Source organism: Helianthus annuus, chromosome 11 (genome assembly GCF_002127325.2).
Source record: "Helianthus annuus cultivar XRQ/B chromosome 11, HanXRQr2.0-SUNRISE, whole genome shotgun sequence".
NCBI lineage: Eukaryota > Viridiplantae > Streptophyta > Magnoliopsida > Asterales > Asteraceae > Helianthus > Helianthus annuus.
Window position 1 is genome coordinate 48,007,289 of NC_035443.2, and position 25,794 is coordinate 48,033,082.

Genomic DNA, 25,794 nt, shown 5'->3' on the forward strand with positions numbered 1-25,794 from the left:
TTTTAAAATTTCATTTATATACAAGTTCACATACCTCACGGGAGAAATCACTCAACACTCGGCCGAAAGTGTATTGTTTTAGTGAATCACTCGAGAGCGGCATGGAACTTATTCCTACCATAAGCTTGCCAAGCAATCAATCCTCCTCCTTTTTAACTATATATCTTTGTAAATATCAAGAGGACTTTTTGGGTGAAGGGTTAGGCTTGGGCTAAAGGTGGGTGGTTGGGTTAGTGGTTAGTAAAAGGGCGAAAAGCGTAAAAAGCGTCGGTTTTCGTAAAACACTTCGTTTTTAGTGACTTTTTATTTTGAAGTATTTCTCCAAACAAGCTTTTGTTTTCATAGCTTTGTTTGTTTTTAACTTCATCATTCATTATTTTTTTTTTTTGATCACACAAAAAAACGAGCTTACGAAAAACCGAGCTTGTTACTAAAATAAAGGGTGAAAATAAAAAGGGTTTTTGGTGGGTAAAAAGGGTTTTAGGGTAAAGAAATGAAAGGTTTAGGCTCAAAGGGGTTAACTAGGGATTTTGGGTAGGTGGTAAAAAAAAATTGAAAAATAATGGTGTAGAAAGAAAAATGGTTAGTCCTAATGCCTCCATCATTTACTTACTTGGGTTTAAGTTGGTAAGGACCGGGAATGAATCGTCGTGGCAAGTTCTAGAGTTGTAAGAACCAAGCGGCTATTCACACAAGAAACGAAAAATGAGCATTTAGTCTAAAGATGTGAATTTGTATGCTCAATAAAGGCTCAAAACTCACTTTTGTGGGAATGGGTTTTTATGTGATCGAGCATATATAATCAAATTTTAACTAAGCTTGTTATGCCGTTTCATAATTTTCTTATGTTGGTTCTTGTTATCACGACGCTCTCGGTTGTAAAATTTGTAAAAATATAACCTTATTAATCTTAGGATTCCTAATTTAAACTTTAGACAAGTAAAAAAAAATGAAAATTTTTGAAAAAATTTGGGGTGTTTAGCGGTTCCAATAGAGTTTTGTGTAAGGCTTGTTGTTAGGACTTGCAAAATTTCGAGGTGTTAGCTTCCCCCCCCCCCCCACACTTAAATTACACATTGTCCTCAATGTGTCCCAAAAATAAATTTTTAGGTTGATTGGATGTGTAATGTGGTGTTAAAAAGCAAAGATTTATGTTACTGGCAGTCTGGACACGGCCCCGTGGGGACCAGACACGGCCCCGTGTTCAAGTGCCAGTAACAAAAATTAAAGAAATGAGACAGAAGCCTGGACACGGGGGCGTGTCTGGTGAACACGGCCCGTGTCCAGTTACCTGAACTAGGCATTTTTCTGCAGGGGGTTCAGCACGGGGCCGTGTTGGTTGGACACGGCCCGTGTTGAGCCTTCTGTAATGGAGAATTTTGTGTCGGGTTGCCTTGTTCTTGTGCATGGGGCCATTTTTCTCGTTCCCTTTGTCATCCTTTACCACCACGAGTGTGTTTTATTCCTGCAAATTAAAACTAAAAGATTAAACTAAACTAAGGATAGTTCCGCGGAATGCCTCCGTGGTGCGCCACGTTTATAAGGGTCCTTGGCTAGACCCAATGTGAGGTTATATATTTTCTGAGTGGGATGCTTGGCGTCCCATGTTACACCGTCGGAGAGCAGCATCCAAACTTGAATCAATAACCTTCATGTAGTTGACCGGGTCGTCGTCTTCTATTCTCTTCCCAATTCCGAATTTTACTTCATCATCCCCGTACCTCAAGGTGAGTGTTCCGTCATTCATATCTACCACTGCTTGTGCGGTGGCAAGAAATGGTCTCCCTAGTATGAGGGGGACCTCGGTGTCTTCCTCCATATCGAGTATGACAAAGTCGGCTGGATAGACGAATTTGCTTACCTTTACCAAGACATTTTCGATGACACCTTGCGGGAATTTGACGGATCGATCAGCAAGTTGTATGCTCATTTTTGTAGGACTCGTTGTTCCTAGGCCGAGTCTTTTAAACATTGATGAGGGCATGAGGTTAATGCTAGCCCCAAGGTCGGCTAGTGCATTACGAACGGGGGACTCCCCGATTGAGCAGGGAATTGTGAAGCTTCCGGGATCGATTTTCTTTTGGGGAAGTTTATTGAGTACGAGGGCAGAGCACTCTTCGCCTAAGTTAACTAATTGCAAAGTTTCAATTTTCTTTTTATGAGTGAGGAAGTCCCTCATGAATTTAGAGTATTTGGGCATTTGGGTTAGGACATCAATAAAAGGAATATTGACATGCAATTGTTTTAATAGACTTTCGAACTTTGCGAATTGCTCATTGGTCTTTTGACGAATTAACCTATCGGGGTACGGGACTCGAGGAGCCTTGGTAGGCTCTGGTGACGGAGGGGAGTTCTTCTCCTGCAGAGGCGGGGGTACCGTTTCTTCTGTCGGCGGTGGTGCTTCTGCAGGCCCCACGGTGCGGTTTCGTAGCGTGATGAGATGAACTTGCGCTTTTGGGTTTGTTTCGGTATTGCTAGGTAATGCACCTTGTGGTCTCTCGGCAAAATTTTGAGCTATTTGATTTAATTGTTTTTCTATGTTTGGAATACTAGCTTGTTGATTTCTAAAATTTGACTCTAATTGTAGAAATCTTTCCGAGTTTTTCTTTTCAGTGTCGGAGATGAGGCGAGATACAGTATCTTCAAGCCTTTCTCGTCCACTTTGTTGTTGAGTGAAATTTTGTGACTCATTCCTTGGTTGTTGAAAGTTTGTTCGTTGGGTTTGTTGGTTACTACTATTGCTGGGTTCTCTCCAACCAAGGTTTGGGTGGTTTCGCCATCCTTGGTTGTAATTGCCCGTTGGAGGACCTGACGGCCTAGGTCTATTATCAATGTAGCTTACTGATTCTTGTTGATCGTCCGTTTCTTTCATACAACTCCAATTTTCATGTGGCCCACCACACCCTTCACAAGCCATAACCGAGACTGTTTTTGTCATTTCTAACTTTTTTATTTTTGAAGAAAGGGCCTCGATTTGGGCTTGTAAAGAAGTGCTTTCATCAACCTTATGGGCGCCCGGGGCAATAGATTTATTGCCTCGGGGAGTGTGCCATTAAAAATTGGTTTGAGCAATTTCCTCAATTTGGTTATATATTTCATGTGGGCGGCGATTACCTAAAAGTCCCCCGGAGCTAGAATCAAGTGTCTGCCTTGTGTGTGGCAACAGTCCATTATAGAAAGTGGATACTTGTTGCCATATCGCCAGGCCATGATGTGGACACTTGCGTAATAGCTCCTTGAACCTTTCCCAAGTTTCATATAAGGATTCCCCGTCCTCCGATCCAGCTGGGAGGGCGTTGAGCTAAGCTTTTGCTCGGTCTTTTAGTGAGAAAGGAAACATTCGGAGGCGGATGGCGTCATTTGATGCTCCATTGATCCGAAAGGTATCACATATTTCTAAGAAATTACTAATATGTAGATGGGGATCCTCGTCCGCAAGCCCATGGAAGGTTGCGGAGTTTTGGAGCATTTGTATTAAATGCGGCCGAAGTTCGAAGTTATTAGCTTCAACATTCGGTGCATTGATAGCGGCGCCTAGGTTACCTACGATGGGTCGTAGATAATCCATGAGGGTACGTTGGTCCGCCATTGGAGGTGGATCACCCGAAACTTTCTCTTGGTTTTTAGCTTTTAATCTTTTTCTGAGAAAGCGTTCCGGTTCTTCTAGAGGTTCTTTTATGTCCTTAATAGAACTGGAGCTCATCCACTATGTAGGATTGGTGTCTGGTTCCAAGTCCTGCAATAAAAACAGAAAAGAATGCTGGTCAGAAGGTTCACCACGGCCCCGTGCTCAGCGAGCACGGCCCGTGGTCGGAGTTACAGTAATTGTTTTCCAGATCCCAGTTACTGGAAAGTTGGACACGACCCCGTGTTGCACCGACACGGCCCCGTGGTCAGCCTTCTGTAACTTGGAAAACTAAAAACTGCCAGTAACGATGCTGGGCACGACCCGTGTCCGACCAGGCACGGCCCGTGCTGAGCTCTGCAGAAGCTGAAAAACTAAGAAAATTCTAAAAATTAAAAAGAAAAATAAAAAATATGACTAGGCCGTTGATTCCTAACTTTCTTAAAATCCTTGTGTCCCCGGCAACGGCGCCAAAAACTTGATGTGTGCGAGGTGTTATATAATTTAGATGTATATTTAAGCCCTTTTTACACTTTTAGCCAAGTTTTAAATTTATAAAACACGATATTCACTAACACTAAACACACATATGGGCAAGTGCACCCATCGTGGACGTAGTATAGTGTTGGTAAGATACCGAGGTCGTCCAAGGACACAAGAGCTTTTAGTACCGGTTTATCCTCAACGTCTAATCAAATCAAAAAGTTAGAAAAGATTTTTAAACTAAGAAAATAAAAACTAACTAAATGCTGAAAAATAAAAATAAAATAAAAACAGATAGACAAGATGAATCACTTGGATCCGACTCGTGTATTAGTATAACCTTTGATTATTTTCGCACTTTTGCACTTGTTTAAGAGATTATCTTAGTTATTGTAGTAGGCCCCTCTTTTGAAGGCGACGTTACCCTCAACCCAGTAGTTTGAGTCAGCAAGGATACAATCCTAAAGGGTTGGATTATTGGAAGATAATGAATTAAGTTATTAATGCAAATTGTGGTAGGCCCCGCTTTTAGCGGTGACGTTACCCTTGGCTAAGTAGTCTGAGTCAGCAGGGATACAGTCCTAAATAGCCGGGTTATAGTATTAATAGTAGTTAACTTATGAGGGGGTCAAAGAGTTTGGATCCCCGCCATCCAATACCTATGGGCATTGAAGGAGATCCTACTAAAATTGACCCAGGTCCCTTGCAGGACCTCTAAACGCTGAACAAGGGCAAGACCCTTACCAAACCGTTCCTTTAACCCCCGACCAGGTAGTCAACATACCTCCATATAGACCGTGGAGATATGAATGGTGAAAATCTTTTATTTTATATAGACAGTAAAATAATGCCAAGACACCACGGACAAACGATAAGGAAAGATCACCTTCAACATAAGCAACTAGTTATTAAAGTCATTAATACAAAACCAAATAAAAAGTGCAAAAGATTAAAAATAAAAAGTATTATACTAAACACTTGTCTTCACCAAGTGATGTAAGAGACTTAGGCAAACATGGGCTTTGATTGTCAAGAACTCTTACGATCAATCTTGGATCCCGAGACGACTCACACACTCTACGATGGACAATGGATGGTGGTGGTGGATGATGGTGGTGGATGATGGTGTTATGGTAGTGGTGGGTGGTGGATGAAGTGTGAGAGAGGTGGTGTGCCAAGGGATGAGTTGAAATGAAACCAAGCACTCCTATTTATAGGCTGAACAGAAGGCTGGGCACGGCCCCGTGTCCGCTGGACACGCCCCCGTGCCCGTCTGACACTCTCTCTCTTCATTAATTGTAATTCGCAATTACAATTAATGCGCCTGTTGTACTTTCGCCACGCCCCCGTGCTCACTGGACACGGCCCCGTGGTGGGCAATAGAAGCTTCTATAGGTTTGTCTTTTCTGCTGCTTCTTGGGCACGGCCCCGTGCTGGCTGAGCACGGGGCGTGTTCAGTCTTCTGTTTTCTCTTCTCTGCTTGGGAGGATGCCGTTGAGGGTTCGGGCAATCCACTTTTGTTCCTTTTCTTGTATTTATGTTAGAATTAGCTGTCTTTTTGCTTCTTTTGTGAATTTGAGCTTATTTCATCCTGAAAATACAAAAGGAAGGCAAAAACACTCTTTTTCCAACATTAGTTCTCAAAAAGGGTTAGTTTTATGCCTTATTTGATGTAATTTATATGTTGCATTTTACACACATCACAGCCACTTGGTGTCATCCTCCGGATCAGCAACAACGTTATTCAACACCCGTCGTGCAATGAGTGTTTCACCCTTGTCCGGGTAAAGGGTCACAGTCTCTTCTTCGTCTTTGATGTCATACTTGGGTTCAGCATCGTGAATGAATGCAATGATTTGTTTGTTTGGGCAGTCATGCTTGAGATGACCCAAGCCTTGGCATTTAAAACAACGTAGGGGTCCCGAGTTGTCTGTCGCTGTAGTGGGAGCGGCCGGTGTATCGGCCTTGACCGATCCGGCTCTGGTCGTGAATTGTGGTTGGGCCAGGGTGCGGCCAGAAGATTGGAGCCGGGCAGTGGCCTTGCCCTTTCGAGCGTTCTGTTGTTCGACCCGCAAGGCTAACCTGCATACATCAGAAAAGGAATAATACTGCATTAAAGAAACGGTGTCGGCAATGTCCGGCCGGAGTGCTCCTAGAAATCGCGTGATAATCTGTTCTTCGTCTTCGTCAGTCCCGCAACGTAAACGCATTCGTTCAAATTCAGTAATAAGATCTTCGACGGACAAAGACCCTTGTCGGAGGTTGTGGTACTCGATATAAGAGTCTTGTTTGAAGGTGACCGGAAGAAACTTGGCACGCAAGAGTCGCTGCATCTTATTCCACGAAGATATCTTGTGTTTGCCGTCTCGATAACGTTGTTTTTGTACGTTTTCCCACCATAGCGAAGCGTATTTTTTTAACTTTATGGCTACTAATTTTACCTTCAAGTTATCTGGGATGTCTCGAAGATCAAAAATTCGCTCGACTGTTTGTAACCAGTTAAGAAAATCATCTGGTTGCAGTTTGCCTTCAAACTCTGGAATCTCAGTGCGAAGACCTAGAGATCGGAGCGAATCAGCGGGCTGGTTTGGTGCTGGTGATCTTTGACGATGGTGGCGGCGTGGTGGCGATGGTGGTGGTGAATTGTGAAAAAAAATTTCAAATTCTTCCTCTTCGGTTTCGTCCAGATTCGATTGTGTTGGTGTTTTGTCAAACTGTCATTCATAGCGATTAAAAGGATTGATCTCCAATTCCCGAATCCTTTCGCGAAGTCGTTCGATCTCAACATCACGAGGGTCGCGTTCATCATTACCGTTGCCTCCAGCGGCGAATCTACGGTTTTGGTGACGGCGATCTCTTCCCTGTGCCGACATCTTGAGATCCCTGAGCTCTGATACCACTTGATAAGGACTCGCGTAGAAAATTAACCTAGGACTAAAACCTAGCGGCGGCGAGCACTTGGCCAACCAAGTTGCCAGTCGTCGGGGTTCTCCTCGGCCAACCGAGTAAGACAAAACTCAAGACACGTTTTAACAAACTTCAAAATTCATTAACCAGCCAACCAAGGAGTTTACATCTATATAAATAGGAAAATAAAAGAACAAGATAAACCAAAATCTCTAAACTTACGGACAAAGAAACACAATTTGAAAAAGGTATACGAATTTGTAACAGAAATAGAATTGAAAATAACTTCTCCTTTTAATTTTGGTTGGATGGGATCTTGTTGCCATAACTTGCTCTTAGCCACTTAAACCATCGGTCCCGTTCCCGTCGATGGTCCTTCGTTCTATTGGGCCCGGCCCATGATGCCAATCGGTATCACCATAGATGATGATGAAGATCCACGGCTCACGGCGCACGCAACCATAGATGATGACGAGTCATGATTTGGGGAAAAATTAGGGGAGTCATCATGTTAATTCCGAAATTAAGCTAGGTTAACGGCTATTTCATATGGTACAGGTTTATATGTGTCTTTTACTCAATCAATGTTTGCCCTAAAATTCGAAATCTCTGATTGAGGCTTTGTCTTTGTTTTTGTGTCTGAGATTGTGACTTTGCTTGTTGAATTGCAATTGATTATTGATACTGTGGTTGCAAGTTAAGATTGGGGTTGTGTTTGGAAGGCAGAGAACCTGTTTAGACTTTTAGAGAAGAGAAGAGAATAGTGAAAAGTGGCTATTGCACAGGTAATATTTCAGATTTCGATTCCTATTTTATAGTGAAAATTAGGGATTGTTGTGTTAGAAATTATAATAATAGTTAGAAACTATGATAGTAAACATTTGCTAGATTTCAATTGCTATTTGATATTTGTTAGAAACCGTGATAGTAGTTAGGCTATTTGCTATGTCAAATCGAATCCGAACTTTTGAATCCGGTTATGCAAAAAGACAAAAAAAAACGAAAATAAGAAGCTTTAATTGAATCACAAAAGGTAGCACTTCTGAAATTTTGTTCCAAACAAAATTCTACAAAAGATATACCTACAACAAGTGAACATCCAAACGATAATATACCTACAAAAAATCGAAAACAAGAAGCTTTAATTGAAAAAGATTTTTTAGAAGAACTTGATTACGATAATTTCATCAAACAATTTGCCTCGATTAAAGCTAGAAAAGTAGATTTTATTTAAACATATACTATAATTATAGAAAACACATGACTTAAAAAAAAATTAACTACGCCAATTATAAACTTTTTAGTTTATAATTGTCGGTCCCAAGCCCGGATAAAGGATGAGGATTTTGTTACTAAATATGTTGAAAATGATAATTTTGCAAAAGGGCTACCACTTCGTAGTTTGATTAGGGCCTCCGAAAACGTATGAACGGCATTGCATGTGTCCTTAATTAAAACAAAATATTTGTTAAAACGCAATCTAAAACTAAACATAATCAGGAAATTCAACATCCAAATAAAAAAATGCAGTTTAGAGGCGTCGTCATTAGTAGGTTTAACCTTAGGCAAAATCCCACTGATCAAACAAACGTCACCGTATCGGGTTCATGCTTGGACGCTTCTAGATCTTATCCATGATGATCATAGTTTGGTATTGTTTTCTGTGTCTAATACGGTTCTGGCCAAGCATGTTTTTCTTTTTGGCAAATGTAATTGCAGATTAAAGTCACCGGAATAAAATGTGTGTGTGGGGGGGGGGAGGGGGGTTGAGAGAAAATGGCTAGATTTTCGGCGAGGAGATAATGATTGTCAATTGTTACTTTAAAATAGTCGACTATGATGTGTGTAGATAAGATGGAGAGTAGGAGCGTAGAGTAAAGGTAGGTATGGTGCGTTGTGGCTGGTGTTGGAGTAGTGGTGGCCATGGTCATGGTCATGGAGATGAAGAGTACGTTTTCAGATCTAGGGTTTTTAACATGAAGAAGTAATTAAATAAACCAAAATGCCTCTTTGCGTTAAAATTAAAAAAAAAAAAAAAACATAACTCCTATTTGATCATTCCCAAAAAGATGAATAAAGGTTCATTCTTGAGGATAATTGAAGAAAAACTACTTTTAAAAGGATTTATGGGAATCTTGATTGACAAGGTTAAATACCTATATTTAGGAAAAAAAGTGTATATAAGTTTTTTTTTATTAAATTTAAGTTTGATGTTCTTTTTTTTACATGATCCGACCCGACCCGAACCGGTTTTTTTTATGTATATATCTAGACGTCAAAAATTTAAAAAAAAAAATCTGCACCCTCATGAAAAAATTCCTGGGTCCGCCACTGCTTGTTCATTTATATTCTTCGTTGGCTATAAGTATTTTCTAAACCATTTAAATTTTATAGAAGAAAAATAATGCTCTGTTGGGTTGTTATTTATTATTATTACTAGCTTACAACTCCGTGTATTACACGGATTGAATGACGAAAAATGTAAATTATAAACTTGTATATAATCCTTATTAATAAATGACTTATTGAGATAAATTAGTAAAATAAAAGAACAGTTATATTTTCGTTACTTGTACATATGATTTGATACTTTATTAATAACTATTGTTTATATCCAAATAATATATTTTATCTTAACAAATATATATGGTTAGGGTAAAATGAAAACTTCTACGAGTTTTGAGAACATAGAGAACTCAACCTTACAAAAGGTTTTTTGATTTTGGATTCAAGTGGTTAAAACCACTAAAACATAGGAACATAAAAAGTAATTTACTACTAATTAAATTTGAAATTATATGTTTGATCTCTAACTATATTAAATAATATTATACTTTTTATATTATTTAATACATTTATATTTGTTATAGATAATTATTAATTAAATTTGAATTTAGACATTTATCTCTAACTATATTAATTAATATTATATTATTTTTTGTGTATAAAATTAATATGTAATACTATTATTAAAAGGGAGGAGGCACCAGAGAGTGACACGTGTACAAAAAAATTTTCATTTATTAGTATAGGAAGATTTTTTTTTTTTTTGCCTTTTTTTATTTGACAAACCTTTCAAATATTACTTACGTAAATCGTTATTTAATTAACATTTTGAGTAAACTGATAAAATGGTCCCTAAGGACTGGTCTCTATCCTTGTTTTTTTTTTTTTTTTTTTTTTTTTTGCCATGGCGTTCAAATGAATCACCTTCAACGTTAAGTTTTAAACTTACGTAAGCATGACTTTATGTCAACGTAAGTCATGAATGGTAAAACCACGGGGCGCCGCATATTCATTTTTTTTTTTTTTTGAACGGCAAATTTGGATCACTGACGGACTACTGAAGTATCATCGTGCCACCAGCAAAACCACCCGATCATATCCATCTCCACTAGGCAATAATGCCTATACACTAATTCAGGAGGAAACCCAATAAATCTGGGAAAATCCCCTTTGTGGGAATCGAACCCATAACCTAATGGTCATAAGCCTTATCCCATCCCCAATACCACTAGGCTATAATGTCATGGGTATGCCGCATATTCATTTGACTTCACAAATATGCGACAGTGAATATTAAGGAATCTGCTAACGTGTTCTCATATCATTCGCTTATTTAACGCCAAGCAAACTTCTTCTCCATTTGCCACGTGGCTCAATCACAACTCACCATTTCCCCCTTTATATACCACCCACCCCCTTCACTTTTCCATCACATTCATTCCCTCTGATGACTAATCTAACGAACTGCACAAAAGGCCACATCATCGGCCGCGGCTCCACCGCCACCGTCTCCATTGCCACCACCGTCACAGGAGACCGGTTCGCCGTCAAGTCAACAAAACTCTCCAAATCATTGCTCTTACAAAAAGAGCAACACTTTCTTTCTAAACTAAGATCCCCTTATATAATCGAGTACATCGGATTCAATGTCGATTATGCGAATGATATTCCATTGTATGATCTGTTCATGGAGTATGCAACTGGCGGCGCTGTTACCGATGTAATTAAGAGACAAGGAGGGTCTCTTGACGAGTGTTTGATCCGATCTTACACTCATCAGATTCTACAAGGGTTGGATTATCTTCACTCCAATAAGTTGGTGCATTGTGATATTAAATGTTCAAATATATTGGTGTGTGAAGATGGTGTCAAAATTGGTGATCTGGGCTGTGCTAAATTGGTGGAGAATTGTGGAGATACATCCTCTGGATTTTCTGGTACACTGGTTTTTATGGCGCCTGAGGTTGCGCGAGGCGTAAAACAAGAGTTTGCGGCTGACGTGTGGGCTCTTGGGTGTACGGTTATCGAAATGGCAACGGGTTGCAACCCGTGGCCAGAGATGAATAACCCGGTCTCTGCTTTGTACAGAATCGGGTATTCGGGTGATGTACCGTTGTTTCCGATGTGGTTATCGGATGAAGGTAAAGATTTCTTGAAAAATTGTTTGCAACGAAAAGATGAAGAAAGATGGACGGTGAAAGAGCTTCTTCAACACCCTTTTGTTAATATAAACTCGAGTTCGGAAAAGATTGAAAGTTTTGATTCTCCAAGTAGTATCCTGGATCATGGATTCTGGGATTGTTTCGAGGTCACCGACACTCCATCTTCGACCAAGTTCATGACATTCTCCGGCGAATCTCCGGTTGACAGAATAAAAAAATTAGTGGAAACCACTCCTTGTGTAAATTATTGTATGACAAATTGGATTGCAGAAGAAGATTGGATCACAGTGAGAAGTAATCACGTGGACGAGAATTCAAATATAACCTATGAAGATTCACAAACAGATGTAGAGAAGGAAGATGATGACAGTGAGTCAACTCGTTCAGACTCGGAATCTCTATCAGAATTGTATGTAGAAGTTGGGTTTTCTGACTCGGTTAGAATCATAGTAGAATCTAATGTACTTGAAACTAGTGATGCAAATGTTGTTAATTCAAAATTTCTTGGTTTCAAGAACATTAATAATGATAGTTGTTTGCTTGTTGATTCAAATCTGAACGTTGCATTATTGATTATTGCTATATTGGCCTTTGCATATGTTCTTATTTTTAAGTAGATCTATCAAATCGAATTATAAAAAGAAGTTTATAACACAAACAAGTCACATTAGACGGTTGTTGCCAAAAGAATAAAGTCGATGCTCATCTTTTATCATTTTATATTGTATATTCTTTTGGTTTTTGAATGTTCCATCTATACGAACTTATTTACTTGTTATATAAAAATAAAATCAAAGCTAGTACGAGTAGGTACTTTCAAGGTTGATGGAAAATTGATTTGATGGATTGTTGGGTTAAAGAAAGGATTGAAATTGGTTTAAAAATAGGTCTAAACTGAGGAACATTACATGGGAGAACTGGTGTAAATTTGTAATTATGTAAGTTCGTAGTTTGGTCGTCCGGTTTGGGTTTGACCGTGTTTTAGTGAAGTTTTCGTTTCAAAAAAAAAAAAAAAAGGATTGAAATTGTGCAAGTCAACTTATTGCACCTCTTTGTTTGAACATCATTTTTGAACATCCAAAAGTACAACATACCATGCTTGTTTCATGGTTGACTTTTTTTGGTTCTTGTTATAACTAGTTCATAAGCTTTCAAACATCATTTTACAAATAGACATCTAACAACAAAAGTCACTACTTTGTCACGTTAGGGTGTAAGGAGTGGTTAAATATTTTGGAGTGGCAAACCAAAAAACCGACCAATCAGAGTGCGCCATGTCAATGAGTCAAAAGTGTTTAAACTTTGGTGAAAAGTGTTGGCAATGGTTTAGACACTTGGTGAAGTGGTAAACTATTTTTTTTTAAAAAGGAAAAAGTTGTGAGTGGTTGATATAGGAATGGACCCCACCCACAATACCCTCTCTCTCTCAATCACCTTCCCCGCATCGGTGATCCTCCCCCGATTCTTGAGTTGTTCGGCAACGGCAAAACCTCGGCGGCGGTGTTTGCCGATCGGTAAAAAGGTTTGCCGAGGTTTGCCGAGTCCCACTCCGCACACCCTTATTCGATTACTTGTGAACTTATTCATACGAGAAAGAAAGTGGAATCGGGTATAGGTTAGTTACTTTTTGTAACGAATTTTTTTTTTTAATTAGCATTTTTATTCCATTCCAATCATTAGGGCAAATTACATAAGGATAGCAGGTAGACGAGCAACAAACTGCGCCGCCATCCCTTTCTGAATAGAAAACCCTAATCTACTAAAAATATTTCGAGTAAGGAATCGAAATGTTAGAAAGCGGAATTAGGTTGAAAGAGAGGTCAACGGTTTGAGTTCTTCCTGTTGGCATGTAGTTCAGTTCACCTTTGAGTTTCAACCTTACTCATTTTTTATAAGGTAATAGATGATAAAAAAAAAATATACATGCCTACTTGAGTTTGCTGGGTTTGCGTTTTAAAAGCATCAATTTTGACCTTTAATTTTAGTTTTGCCTAAAAGTACATTATCTTGGAAATTGGAATAAGGTAATATACTTCTGGAGTTGGACTCTTGTGTTTGGTTTTTGTTGGAGAGCCTACAACCTAGATAGAGTCCATCTACATGAACTCATATTTTTAAGGTCAATTACAGTTAATTAATATAGTTCAAAATAGCTACTTCTCGTAGTATGATTCTAAATTGTATTTGGAGATTTGTACATAATCATGAATTAACTTGCATAGAATAAATATCATGGATGATAAGGGGCTAATAACTCGAATGAACGGCTCGTTTGTAAACTGATGAGAATACAACCAGTGGCGGACCCAGGATTTTATTTCAATGGGGTCCATTTTCGGGTCGGTCCTCGTTCGGGTCGAGTTGAAGTGAGGTTTGAACTAGATTTAAAAAAAAAATAAGAAAAATGGGCTTATCAAGGATTGAACCCATGACCTCTTGGTGGAAAAGAGGGAGATTTACCACTACAACATCTTTCTTTTTATTTTTATGGTGTCCACCTAATTATATTTATGGGGTCCATATACAATTTAATATACCGAATCTACTATTTTTTTTTAAAAGATTGGGGTCCAGGGACCCCAGTAGCATCAATGTAGGTCCGCCCCTGAATACAACACAAGGGTAATAAAACGATTCATAGCTCATATAAATATTAATCCTAAAACATTTTTAATAATTTTATTTTTAATTTGTACTTTTGGATTTTATTATTTGTTTTAATAAAGTCTAACGTGTTAGTTATGTTAACTGAAATTAATACTTTGTTTATGTTTTCTCTTTTATATAAGAACCTAGTCATGGCCGTCCTTGAGAATTCACTCGGGGATCCTAGGCGAGTAGAAAAATGGACCCCTAAAAGTAGACCCTCAACCGGTTATTGTTCCTTCACCAATTTGCCCCCATATAATTTTCAAACAATCGCCTGTGTGTTCTCTTAAGGTCTGTTTGGTAAGGGGTAATGGAATGGACGAAGGAATGGAATGGACGAGGTAATGGAATGGACGAGAGAATGCAATGGATCATTACCATTCCATATCTTGTTTGGTTACCATGTGAATGGAATGAATTATTATTGTGTATTGTTCGGTAGGCAAGAAAAATGGAGTGATAAAATTAGCGGTGAGTGGTGGTGGTGGTCGGTGGTAGTGATTGTGGGTGGTTATAGGTGGCGGTGGTGGGTGTCGGCGGCGGCGATGGGTGGTGGTGGTGGCGGTGAGTGGCGGTGACGACGAGTGATGGTGGCGACAAGGTGGCCGTTGGTGGTAAGTGGCAGCAAAGGTGGCGGCGGCGGCGGATGGTGGTGGCGGTGGTGGTGGCGTCGACGATGGGGGTGGGTGGCGACGGCGAGTGGCGTTGGCGGTTGGTCGCAGCTGTGGGTGATAACGGTGGCGAGTGGGTGGCGGCGGCGGCGGTGGCTGTCGGGGTGAGGTGGTGGCGGGTGGCGGCGATGGCGTCGGTGGTGGTGGTGGTGGGTTGTGGCGAAGGTTGTGGGTTGTGGTGTTGTTGATGAATGGTGTAAGAGGGGATGGATTGGAAAAAAAAACATGGGGGGTGGAAGGAATAATTTTGAGTGAATGGAATGCCTTTTGGAATGGGTGATTCCATTTCATTGACCAACCAAACACCCTTTTCTTCATTCCCTCGTAATCACTTATTCCATTCCACCTCTCATTACTACATACCAAACACTACCTTAATGAGTTTTAATTTTAAAACATTATTGGGTTTAGCTGATTAAATGAGAACTGAGTTCATTTATTTTTGTGGACCTAATCGGAATAGGATAAATTAATAAGTTTCAAAACATATAGGATTTTAGGGAAAAGATCAAATAGGAAGTTAATTTTTGCTAGGAAGGATAGGAAGCCATAGGATTATGACATGTGGCAAATTTTAAAATAAAGAGAAAGGGTATTTTAGTCAATCCAACTCCTTCTTCTTCCTTTTTCAAAACCCAGTAACTTCAAAACCCACCATTTTCAAAACCCACCATCTTCAACTATTTCTTCACTTTCTATCTCAATAATCACTACATTATAGTGCGATTTTCATCACCAATCAATGATTCAAAACCCGATCAACGTGTTCTTCAGCTTTTTTTTTGAAGAAAACCCAGTTTAATTTCATAAAAAAATCTCATTTTTTCCGGTGATTTTGGAGATAATCACTCGATTCGTTCGATTCAAGCGTTGATAAGTGTTTCTATCATTCAAATTTCGTCAATTGATGAAGAAATCGGCTTCGATCCATATAAGAAATTCTTTAATTTCATTTTCACGATCTGGGTTTTTGATTTAGTCATTGCATTTTACGATCTGTGCGGGGGTCTGGGGGCGGTAGCCCCTGGTAGCGGGGTCCCAGGGGCGGCAGCCCCTGGCGGGGTCCAAGGGGGGGCAGCCCCTGGCTGGGGTTGAGCTGCCAGGTTTATGTGTCCATTGCGTTTTAGAAATAAGAGAGTTTTATGTGGTTTCTGGCTATTGCGTTTTAGAAAAAAAAACACATTTTTAAGTGTTTTTAGTCATTGCGTTTTAGGTAAAACACATTTTTAGGTGTTTTCAGTCCATTGCGTTTTAGAATGAGTCATTTTTAAGTGTTTTCTGGCCATTGCGTTTTACATATAAGACATTTCTTTGTGTTTTTTGGTGCATTGCGTTTTAGGTAAAAACACTTTTTTATGTGTTGTTAGTCCATTGCTGTCACACCCCCAAAATCCACCTGCGGAGTATTACCGCTTGGGAGCGTGACTGACCAGGATCAAGCCACCAATCATATAGAACAATGTATATAGTAACAGTAATTGTAATTAAACCAAACCAAATCCATATGAAAGGTGTTCCAAAACATAAGTAAGCTATCACTGTTTAGCGGAAGCGTATCAATAAAACCCAACATAATTAAGTACTAAATGTCATAAATGTTTAACGAAACAATCACAATCCAAGCCCACAATGACCAGCTCCTCCATGTGCAAGCTCCATGTACCTAACGACCTGCAAGGCATGTAACAGAGGATCAACAACTAGTTGAGCGAGTTCACAGAAAGTAAATGCGTAATAGTAAGTTCGTTTGTAACATGTGGCTCTACTGGGCCGATAGTATGTTCTATTGATGGGGGCTTCCCATGTTGTTTATCCACTAGACTATTCGTAACCATAAGTGTTCTACATATACCGAGAACAGTAATACGTACAAGTTTACGTAGGTTTTACGTAAGTATGCTTCACAACCGAGGATACGGGTATGCGGGGGTTTACGTAGGTTTTACGTAAGTGCCTGACACAACCAAGGCAGTAGTGAGTATCAGTTCACGTAGGCTTTACGTGAGTGTCCTTCGCAACCTGAGGACAGTGAGCAATACAAGTATACGTAGGTTTTACGTATGTATCCTGCACAACCGAGGACGATGGTATGGTAGTCTAGTAATAGTGTCCGTATGAATCTATTCAACCTTATCCTTTCAATCCCATTCCCAAGCCCTGGGAATCCCATGCCTTAGTAAGAGTGTGAACTCACCTTGGTTTGCTCGGTATGCTAAGTAAGTGCTCAAGTAAATCAATCACGCCCTAGGGTATGCACGTATACACAATCAGTTTGTATTCATATTGTTCACGCATAGACATATCACCAAATAGTACATTGCACGTATTCAAGATTATGCAAGTCATGTTCCTCATTTAACAGCAGTTAAATATTTCAGTTAACATTTAACAGAATTAGGCTGAGTTACTGGACAGATTATACATTTGGCGAAACACATTTTGGCGAAACATGTTTTGGCGAAACACTATCTGTTTCGTCGTTGGACCCTTTGACGAAACCAAAATCCTGTTTCGTCAATAGCTCTTGGCGAAACTAAATCCTGTTTCGTCATGAGTTCTGTTTCGTGGACCAGGCAGTTACGTCAACAATTAATTACGTCAATCATGCCGATCGGTTACAGTATCAACACAGAAACCCTAATCAGCCGTCATGAACAATATCAGTCATCATCATCACACAGAATCATTATCATACAGAATCAGGCAAAATCTTTCGTTAACATCAATTGATCTTTACTATACATCGACTATTCTATACACACAATTTACGGTTTTACCACATAAATCAATCTATCATGAATCAATAATCCAATCAAGGCTACAACATCCTGAACCCTAAACGTTTGCAGATTTAGCACCATGTCACCATACAATTCGAGTAGTGTTTACGGTTTTCATTATTATGCATAGCGATCATCATCAACAATTATCAAGGGATTCAACATAAGGTCTAGCATTGCATAACATCAACAGATCATACTTTTTGATTAACAGTTTATAAGGATATCAAACTAACGATCATGTAAGAATTAAACACTAACCGTAATAGATGAGAGCAAGAACGGGATTGATCTAGGGCCTCAAGGTCGCCGTTACACAGAGAGAGTTCTAGGGTTTTTCTTATTTGCCAAGAGATGTGAAACATGAGTCGGTTCACAATAATATACTCAAGTTACCGATTTGGGCCCGTAGTGGGCTTTGGCGATACTGGGCTCGGCGTAACACATGTGTTTCGTCGAGTTCGGGTTGGCGAAACATGTTTTATTTCGTCGAGTAAGTTCACACGAATCACAACTCTATCTCGTCGAGTTGTTTGATGGTGAATCAATCTAAGTGTTCTGTAATAATCCATGTTCTATTTTCAACATCAATAAGTCACATACATGCACACTCGTAACACGTTTCATTAAAACATAACATGTATGATTACAAGTCAAACAAGTCAACTACTAAACAGTCAAAGTCAATGTGCAATAAATTTCGTCCCGAAAGTGAAAGTCAGAAACTCGAGTTGTCACATTATCCCCAACTTAAAAGAAATTTTGTCCCGAAATTTGGCATGCGTTTACTGAGGAAGCTAGGTAAGTTGTATCGTTCACTGGTTTTCCTGGGGTGTCACATCATCCCCCCGTTGATTTGGAATTTCGTCCCGAAATTCAGTAGTAGTAGCTTCAGCCTCAGTAGTGGTTGTATTGGTTTCGAATAACTGGGGATACTTTTCTGTCATCTGGTCTTCGCGTTCCCAGGTGTACTCTGGGCCACGACGGGAGTTCCAACGAACTCGAACAAGAGGGATTCTCTTGTTTTTGAGGACCTTAACATCCCGGTCCGTGATTTCAACTGGCTCCTCGACGAACTGCAACCGCTCGTCGATAGTGAGTTCCTTAAAAGGAACTATGAGGGTCTCATCTGACAGGCACTTCTTCAGATTCGACACGTGAAATACATTGTGAACTGCACCGAGTTCAGCTGGTAGGTTTAGCTTGTAGGCCACTTTGCCTATTTTCTCAATGATCTCGAATGGTCTGACATACCGCGGATTTAGTTTGCCCCGTTTGCCAAAACGAACCACACACTTCCAGGGTGAGACTTTTAGTAAAACCCGGTCCCCGACCTGAAACTCCAACGGTTTCCTACGCTTGTCCGCGTATGCTTTCTGACGGTCGCGTGCTGCTGCCATGCGTTGTCGTATTTGTGCAATCTTTTCTGTGGCGTCCACTACAATCTCCGGACCCGTGATCTGACTATCCCCCACATCCCCCACATCTGCCCGTGATCTGTCGTATTTACGCCTGTACAATGCCTCGAATGGAGCGGCTTGTATGCTGGTGTGATAGCTGTTATTGTATGAGAACTCCACCAAAGGGAGGTGTTTTTCCCAGCCGTTGTCGAAATCAATAACACATGCCCGAAGCATGTCTTCAAGAGTTTGGATCGTTCGCTCAGACTGCCCATCCGTCTAAGGGTGATACGCTGTGCTCATGTCTAACCGTGAGCCGAAAGATTTATGCATCGCTTGCCATAGCTCTGACGTGAATCGTGCATCCCGATCCGAAATGATGGAGGTGGGCACCCCGTGCCTCGAAACAACTTCTTTAAGATAGATGTCTGCGAGAGTGGAGAACTTATCCGTTTCCTTTATAGCCAGGAAGTGTGCAGACTTGGTGAGTCGATCCACGATCACCCATATAGTATCATTCCCACGCTGAGATCTAGGTAGGCATGTAACAAAATCCATGGAAATTTCTTCCCATTTCCATTGCGGTATCTTGGGTTGCTGAAGTAGGCCCGCTGGTTTCTGATACTCCACTTTGACTTTTGCACATGTCAAACACTTGCCAACGTAAGTCGCGATGTGGGCTTTCATGCTAGGCCACCAATATGTTGTTTTGAGATCGTGGTACATTTTATCCGACCCTGGATGTATTGAGTAGCGAGACTTGTGTGCTTCATCCATCACAAGCTCTCGTAAACCGCCATAAAGTGGGACCCAAATACGCCCCGTTACATAGTAGGCGCCATCTTCCTTTTGTTTCATTCATTGCCTTGAGCCGTGTAAGGCTTCAGCTTTGACGTTTTCGGGCTTTAATGCTTCCATCTGAGCGGTTCGTATCTGTGCGGGAAGATTAGACTGAATAGTGAGCTGCAAAGCTCGTACACGCCTAGGTAGAGTGTCTTTCCGACTGAGAGCGTCGGCCACAACATTGGCCTTGCCTGGATGGTACTTGATGGCGCATTCGTAATCATTGAGTAACTCGACCCATCGTCGTTGACGCATGTTCAAATCCTTCTGCTTAAGAATATGCTCGAGACTCCTGTGATCGGTGTAAATTGTGCACTTGGTACCGTACAGGTAGTGTCGCCATATCTTAAGTGCAAAAAAAACAGCTCCCAGCTCTAAATCATGCGTCGTGTAGTTCCGTTCATGAACTTTGAGTTGTCGCAAAGCGTAGGCAATAACTTTATCCCGCTGCATCAATACACAGCCAAGCCCCTGTATCGATGCGTCACAATAGACCACAAAATCGTCTGTGCCCTCTGGCAATGAAAGAATAGGTGCACTGCATAGTCTATCCTTCAGATACTGAAAAGCCGTTTCTTGTGTGTTACCCCAACGATAGGTAACACCTTTCTGTGTCAACATAGTAAGCGGCTGTGCGATCTTGGAGAAGTCTTTGATGAATCGCCTGTAGTAACCCGCCAAACCCAAGAATTGGCGTATTTCCGTCGGTGTACGTGGTGCAGGCCAGTTCCGGATCGAATCTACCTTGGATGGATCAACATGAATCCCATCCTTGTTCACCACGTGGCCTAGGAAATGGACTTCACGAAGCCAGAAGTCGCATTTTGAAAACTTGGCGTACAGTTATTCCTTTCGAAGAAGTTCCAAAATCAATCGTAAATGCTGCTCGTGTTCCTCCTGACTCCTGGAGTAGATCAGAATGTCGTCGATGAAGACAATTACAAACTTGTCTAGATAGGGTTTGCACACCCTGTTCATAAGGTCCATAAATACGGCAGGCGCGTTCGTTAACCCAAATGGCATGACGAGAAACTCGTAGTGACCGTAGCGAGTTCTGAATGCTGTCTTGGAGACGTCCTCATCCCGGACTCTCAGCTGATGATAACCTGACCTTAGATCAATCTTGGAGTAGTAACTCGACCCTTGCAACTGGTCGAATAAGTCGTTAATACGAGGAAGAGGATAGCGGTTCTTCACTGTGACCTTGTTCAGTTCATGGTAGTCTATGCACATTCTGAAAGTGCCATCCTTCTTTTTCACGAATAATACTGGAGCTCCCCAAGGCGAAGAGCTTGGACGAATGAAGCCCTTATCCAAGAGCTCTTGTAGTTGCTTAGACAGTTCTTCCAGTTCAGTTGGAGCTAGACGATACGGTGCTCGAGCTATAGGTGCTGCTCCTGGAGCTAGCTGAAACTCGACCTGACGATGAGGCGGTAGACCAGGTAAATCTTCAGGAAACACTTGAGGATAGTCGCGAACTACTGGGATATCTTCCAATTTCTTTACTTTCGCTGCTGCGTCAGTGACAAGTGCCAGAATGGCGGTGTGCCCCTTTCGTAAACATTTCTGCGCCTTCAAGAAAGAGATGATGCCAACCACAGCACCACTCTTGTCGCCTTGAACTTCAAGAGGTTCTCGACCAGAACGAGGAATGCGAATTACCTTTTCCTTGCATACGATTTCTGCTTGCTGTTGGGATAACCAATCCATCCCAATGACTATATCAAAGCTACCCAAAACTATGGGAATGAGATCAATCGAGAAGGTCTGACCCGCTAGAACGATGTTACAACCCTTGACTATATGCGTGGCTTCTACACTTTTACCATTTGCTAGTTCTACGACATGTTTGGTGTTTAGAGGTGTTGGTGTACGTTTTAACAATTTACTCATTTTCAAAGACATATAACTCGTATCCGCACCCGAATCAAACAAAACAGTAACACAAATATCGTCAAGAAGAAACTTACCCATAACGACGTTGGGATCATTTCTGGCATCACCCTGCCCCAACACAAATGCACGACCCTTTGCTTCATTGCCGTTGTTGTTCCCACCGTTGTTGTTGTTTCCATTGCCCTGATTGTTGTTATTGTTGTTGTTCTGGTTCCTGTTTAGCTGAGGGCAGTGCCTTTTGAAGTGACCTTCTGCACCGCAATGAAAACACCCTTTGTTGCCCTGCTGTTGGTTCTGCTGCGCTTGAGGCTGCTGCTGATTCTGGTTCACAGGCCGAGGGCTTCTACAATCCTTGGCCTCATGACCCATCTTGAGGCATCTTTGACAGCGACCCTTGTTACACTGGCCACTGTGGTGTCTGTTACAGTTGTTACACTTCGGAAGGTTCCCTCGATATCTGCCCTGCATGTGACTGCCTGAAGAGTGCTGACTGGGACTCTGATAACTGTCAGTCTTTCGCTGCTGAACCTGTGACTGAACTGAAGCTGATCCCTTGCTAGAATCCCTATCCCATTTTCTCTTTTTGTCACTAGGAGTAGCAAGTGTAGTAGCAGCGGTAGCAGTAGCGCTGATACGTTTAGCCAGTCTGTTCTGATCCACTGCCTGATCTGTGAGACGATGAGCGAGGCGTTGAATAGCCTGGATGTTGTCGAGATTGGCCGATGTCACATGGCTCTGAATCTCCGGTGCTAATCCCTTGAGATACAACTCGATACGCTTAACTGGAGGGTCCACCATAATTGGACACAGCACGACCAGCTCATTTGACCTTTTAGTGTAACCCTCAATTTCTGATCCAGTCATTTTCAAATGATAAAGCTCGTCTTCCAGCTTATGAATGTCTTCCCGAGTGCAGTATTCCCTTTTGATCAGTTCCTTGAAATCATTCCAAGGGGTGGCGTTAGCAGCTGCCAACCCTAAAATCTGCACTTGCGCGTTCCACCAAGTTAGCGCAATCCCTTCAAGTGTGCCAGTGGCGTACTTCACCCTGCGATCCTCAGGGCATTCACACATCTCGAACACAGACTCGAGCTTTTCGAACCAGTGGAGGAGTCCAACCGCTCCTTCAGTGCCACTAAACGTGCTAGGACGACAATCCATGAAATTCTTGAAGGTACACACAGGTTGCTGAACGTGTTGACCTAATGTGTAAGAATAGAATGAGGTTAAACATAAGAGTTGGTTAGGAACGTAGGATCTAAAGATCCTAGGATGAGTTACGACTGCAGGGTATACCTCCTGCGTTTGCAGCTGCAAGTGCCGCAGCAACTTGTTCATTGATAAGAGCCGTCAACTGGGCTTGAGTCATGTTAATACGTCCGGCCATTGATCTTCACATCAAAGGCAACATAAGTGAGAAAGGTTCGCGAATAGTGCGATGACAGAAGAGTGTAAGCACACAGGTGTTCTCAAGCAATAACAAGTAGTGAGCAATGAAATCTAAGCATACTACGAGCAAAGTTCTATGCAATTCTAGCATGTAGGCAATAAACATAAACCTTATTACCTAGGATGTTAAGTCTTGCACGTGGAGCGAAGCGTCGTTGTGGATCGTTGAGAGCACTGTTCTGGTTATAGTCTGGTTTTAAGAAAAACGTTTTCCCATATTAAAACCGAGTTCTCTATAACCAATGGCTCTGATACCAATCTGTCACACCCCCAAAATCCACCTGCGGAGTATTACCGCTTGGGAGCGTGACTGACCAGGATCAAGCCACCAATCATATAGAACAATGTATATAGTAACAGTAATTGTAATTAAACCAAACCAAATCCATATGAAAGGTGTTCCAAAACATAAGTAAGCTATCACTGTTTAGCGGAAGCGTATCAATAAAACCCAACATAATTAAGTACTAAATGTCATAAATGTTTAACGAAACAATCACAATCCAAGCCCACAACGACCAGCTCCTCCATGTGCAAGCTCCATGTACCTAACGACCTGCAAGGCATGTAACAGAGGATCAACAACTAGTTGAGCGAGTTCACAGAAAGTAAATGCGTAATAGTAAGTTCGTTTGTAACATGTGGCTCTACTGGGCCGATAGTATGTTCTATTGATGGGGGCTTCCCATGTTGTATATCCACTAGACTATTCGTAACCATAAGTGTTCTACATATCCCGATAACAGTAATACGTACAAGTTTACATAGGTTTTACGTAAGTATCCTTCACAACCGAGGATAGGGGTACGCGGGGGTTTACGTAGGTTTTACGTAAGTGCCTGACACAACCGAGGCAGTAGTGAGTATCAGTTCACGTAGGTTTTGTCACACCCCCAAAATCCACCATGCGGAGTACCACCGCTTGGAGGCGTGACGTGACCAGGATCGAGCCACCAATCATATCGAACAACATAATTAAGTAATTAAAACCAAACACAATGCGATTGGTGACCAAAAGGAAGTAAACCGATTTTAGTTAAACAGCGGAAGCATAAAATATAAGTTCAAAGCATAGTCCATAGTTCATAAGTTTAAAGTCCAAAACGTAGATTTAAATAGTTCATAAAGTTTATTTATTAAATGCGGGAGATGTCAGTTCGCATCCCACAACGACTACCTCCATATGCAAGCTCCAAGCATTTAGCGACCTGTAAGGCATGTAACAACGAGTCAACAACAAAGTTGAGTGAATTCACAGTTGGTTGTTTAGTTATAGCATTCGTTTCGTAAATCATTTGTTCGTTTTGAAAACCATGTATCGTATGAGTTTGCATCGCGGTCTTTCTGACATGTTTGCGAAGATTAGTGGGGGTTTCCCATGTGTTACTAGACCACGCGTATCGACTGCTAAGGAAATATAAGAGGTGCCCTAAGTCAATGTCTATCAGCATTGACCCTTTGCCCATAGTCCATTAGTACACGCCCGTCCGACTGGCACGGTGTGAGGTTTGTTAAACCTAATAGCGCTATTAACTAATGACCCGCTCGCCATAGGCCTCGGCGATTAAGTCGATAAATGAGGGACTTAAAGTGATAGAGTTGATGGTCTTATGATCGTGTACGTAGGTTTTACGTACGTGCCCTTCAATCTGAGGACAGTAAAAAGTAGTATAATAGTAATGATAGTACAAGTAGTTAATCAATCACGTCCTAGTATAATTTACCAGTTAGTCATTTAGTGGCCTTCAATTAGAACACAAAGTTCCTACACGTATTTATCACACAACATGCATCGTTTTAACGGTTTATGCCCCTCTAAGTTTCCCATCCATTCCCCACTCAAAATCAAACATACGATAATACACATAACATATATAACATGTTAGATCATTCACGGATAGCATACTCGACATTTAGACACGCAAGTCACAACTTATCTCAATTCAGCATTTATATTCAAAACCGGCTGTTTTCGGACGTTTTAATAAAATAGTTAAATTATTCCAAAAATTCGCATATTTTTACAGGATGTCCTAAACGTTCCATATTTTATTGTGTAAAAATATCGGGGTCCGGTTCACTACCAATATTTTATAAAAAATCATATTCTGGACTGAACTCAGATTTATGTATTTCTGACCACAGTCCACGGAACAATTTATTAAAAATTTATCGAGTGTCCGATTTACGAAATTCCGGTGGGGTAATTACACATGCATCGGTTGTCATCTACTGTACAAATTGCATGGTCCGATTCATCACAAAACTCAGGTTATGACTGAAAGTACGACACCCATTTATTGCTGTCAAAATTCAGCTTAAGTTGCTGTTACAATTTAACACTTTAAAAATAGTAAACGAAGTCCAAAAATTATGATTCCGGTTCCATTAGAACCGTATTTCATAATATCACATATTAGACTCAAAATATCAGTTTTTTGTTTAGTTCATGACCTGTTTACAGCCAACTGAAGTTGGCTGTAAAACTTGGACAGATTCTGACTTTTAGTGTTTAACCTTCTAAATCGTGTTCGATCGATACCGTTAACAAGTTTAGTGATCACAACACATCAAACATTAATATTAACTAGTAACTTATCAAGGAAATCAGAAATAATCATATCCACACCAGATCTACATGAT

The 25,794-nt window shown here is 40.9% G+C and overlaps 1 protein-coding gene across 1 annotated transcript; it reads left to right on the forward strand.

Annotated features, from left to right (window-relative positions):
• The first annotated feature begins 10,748 nt into the window (after positions 1-10,748).
• Positions 10,749-12,080, forward strand: LOC110888231 (mitogen-activated protein kinase kinase kinase 18). The gene has a single exon (XM_022135766.1). The coding sequence runs from the start codon at positions 10,749-10,751 to the stop codon at positions 12,078-12,080; it is 1,332 nt and encodes a 443-aa protein (XP_021991458.1).
• Positions 12,081-25,794: the final 13,714 nt, after the last annotated feature.

Excerpts from the sequence above, each read along its gene's own strand:
- LOC110888231 (XM_022135766.1), top strand. The coding sequence starts at position 10,749 with ATGACTAATCTAACGAACTGCACAAAAGGCCACATCATCGGCCGCGGC.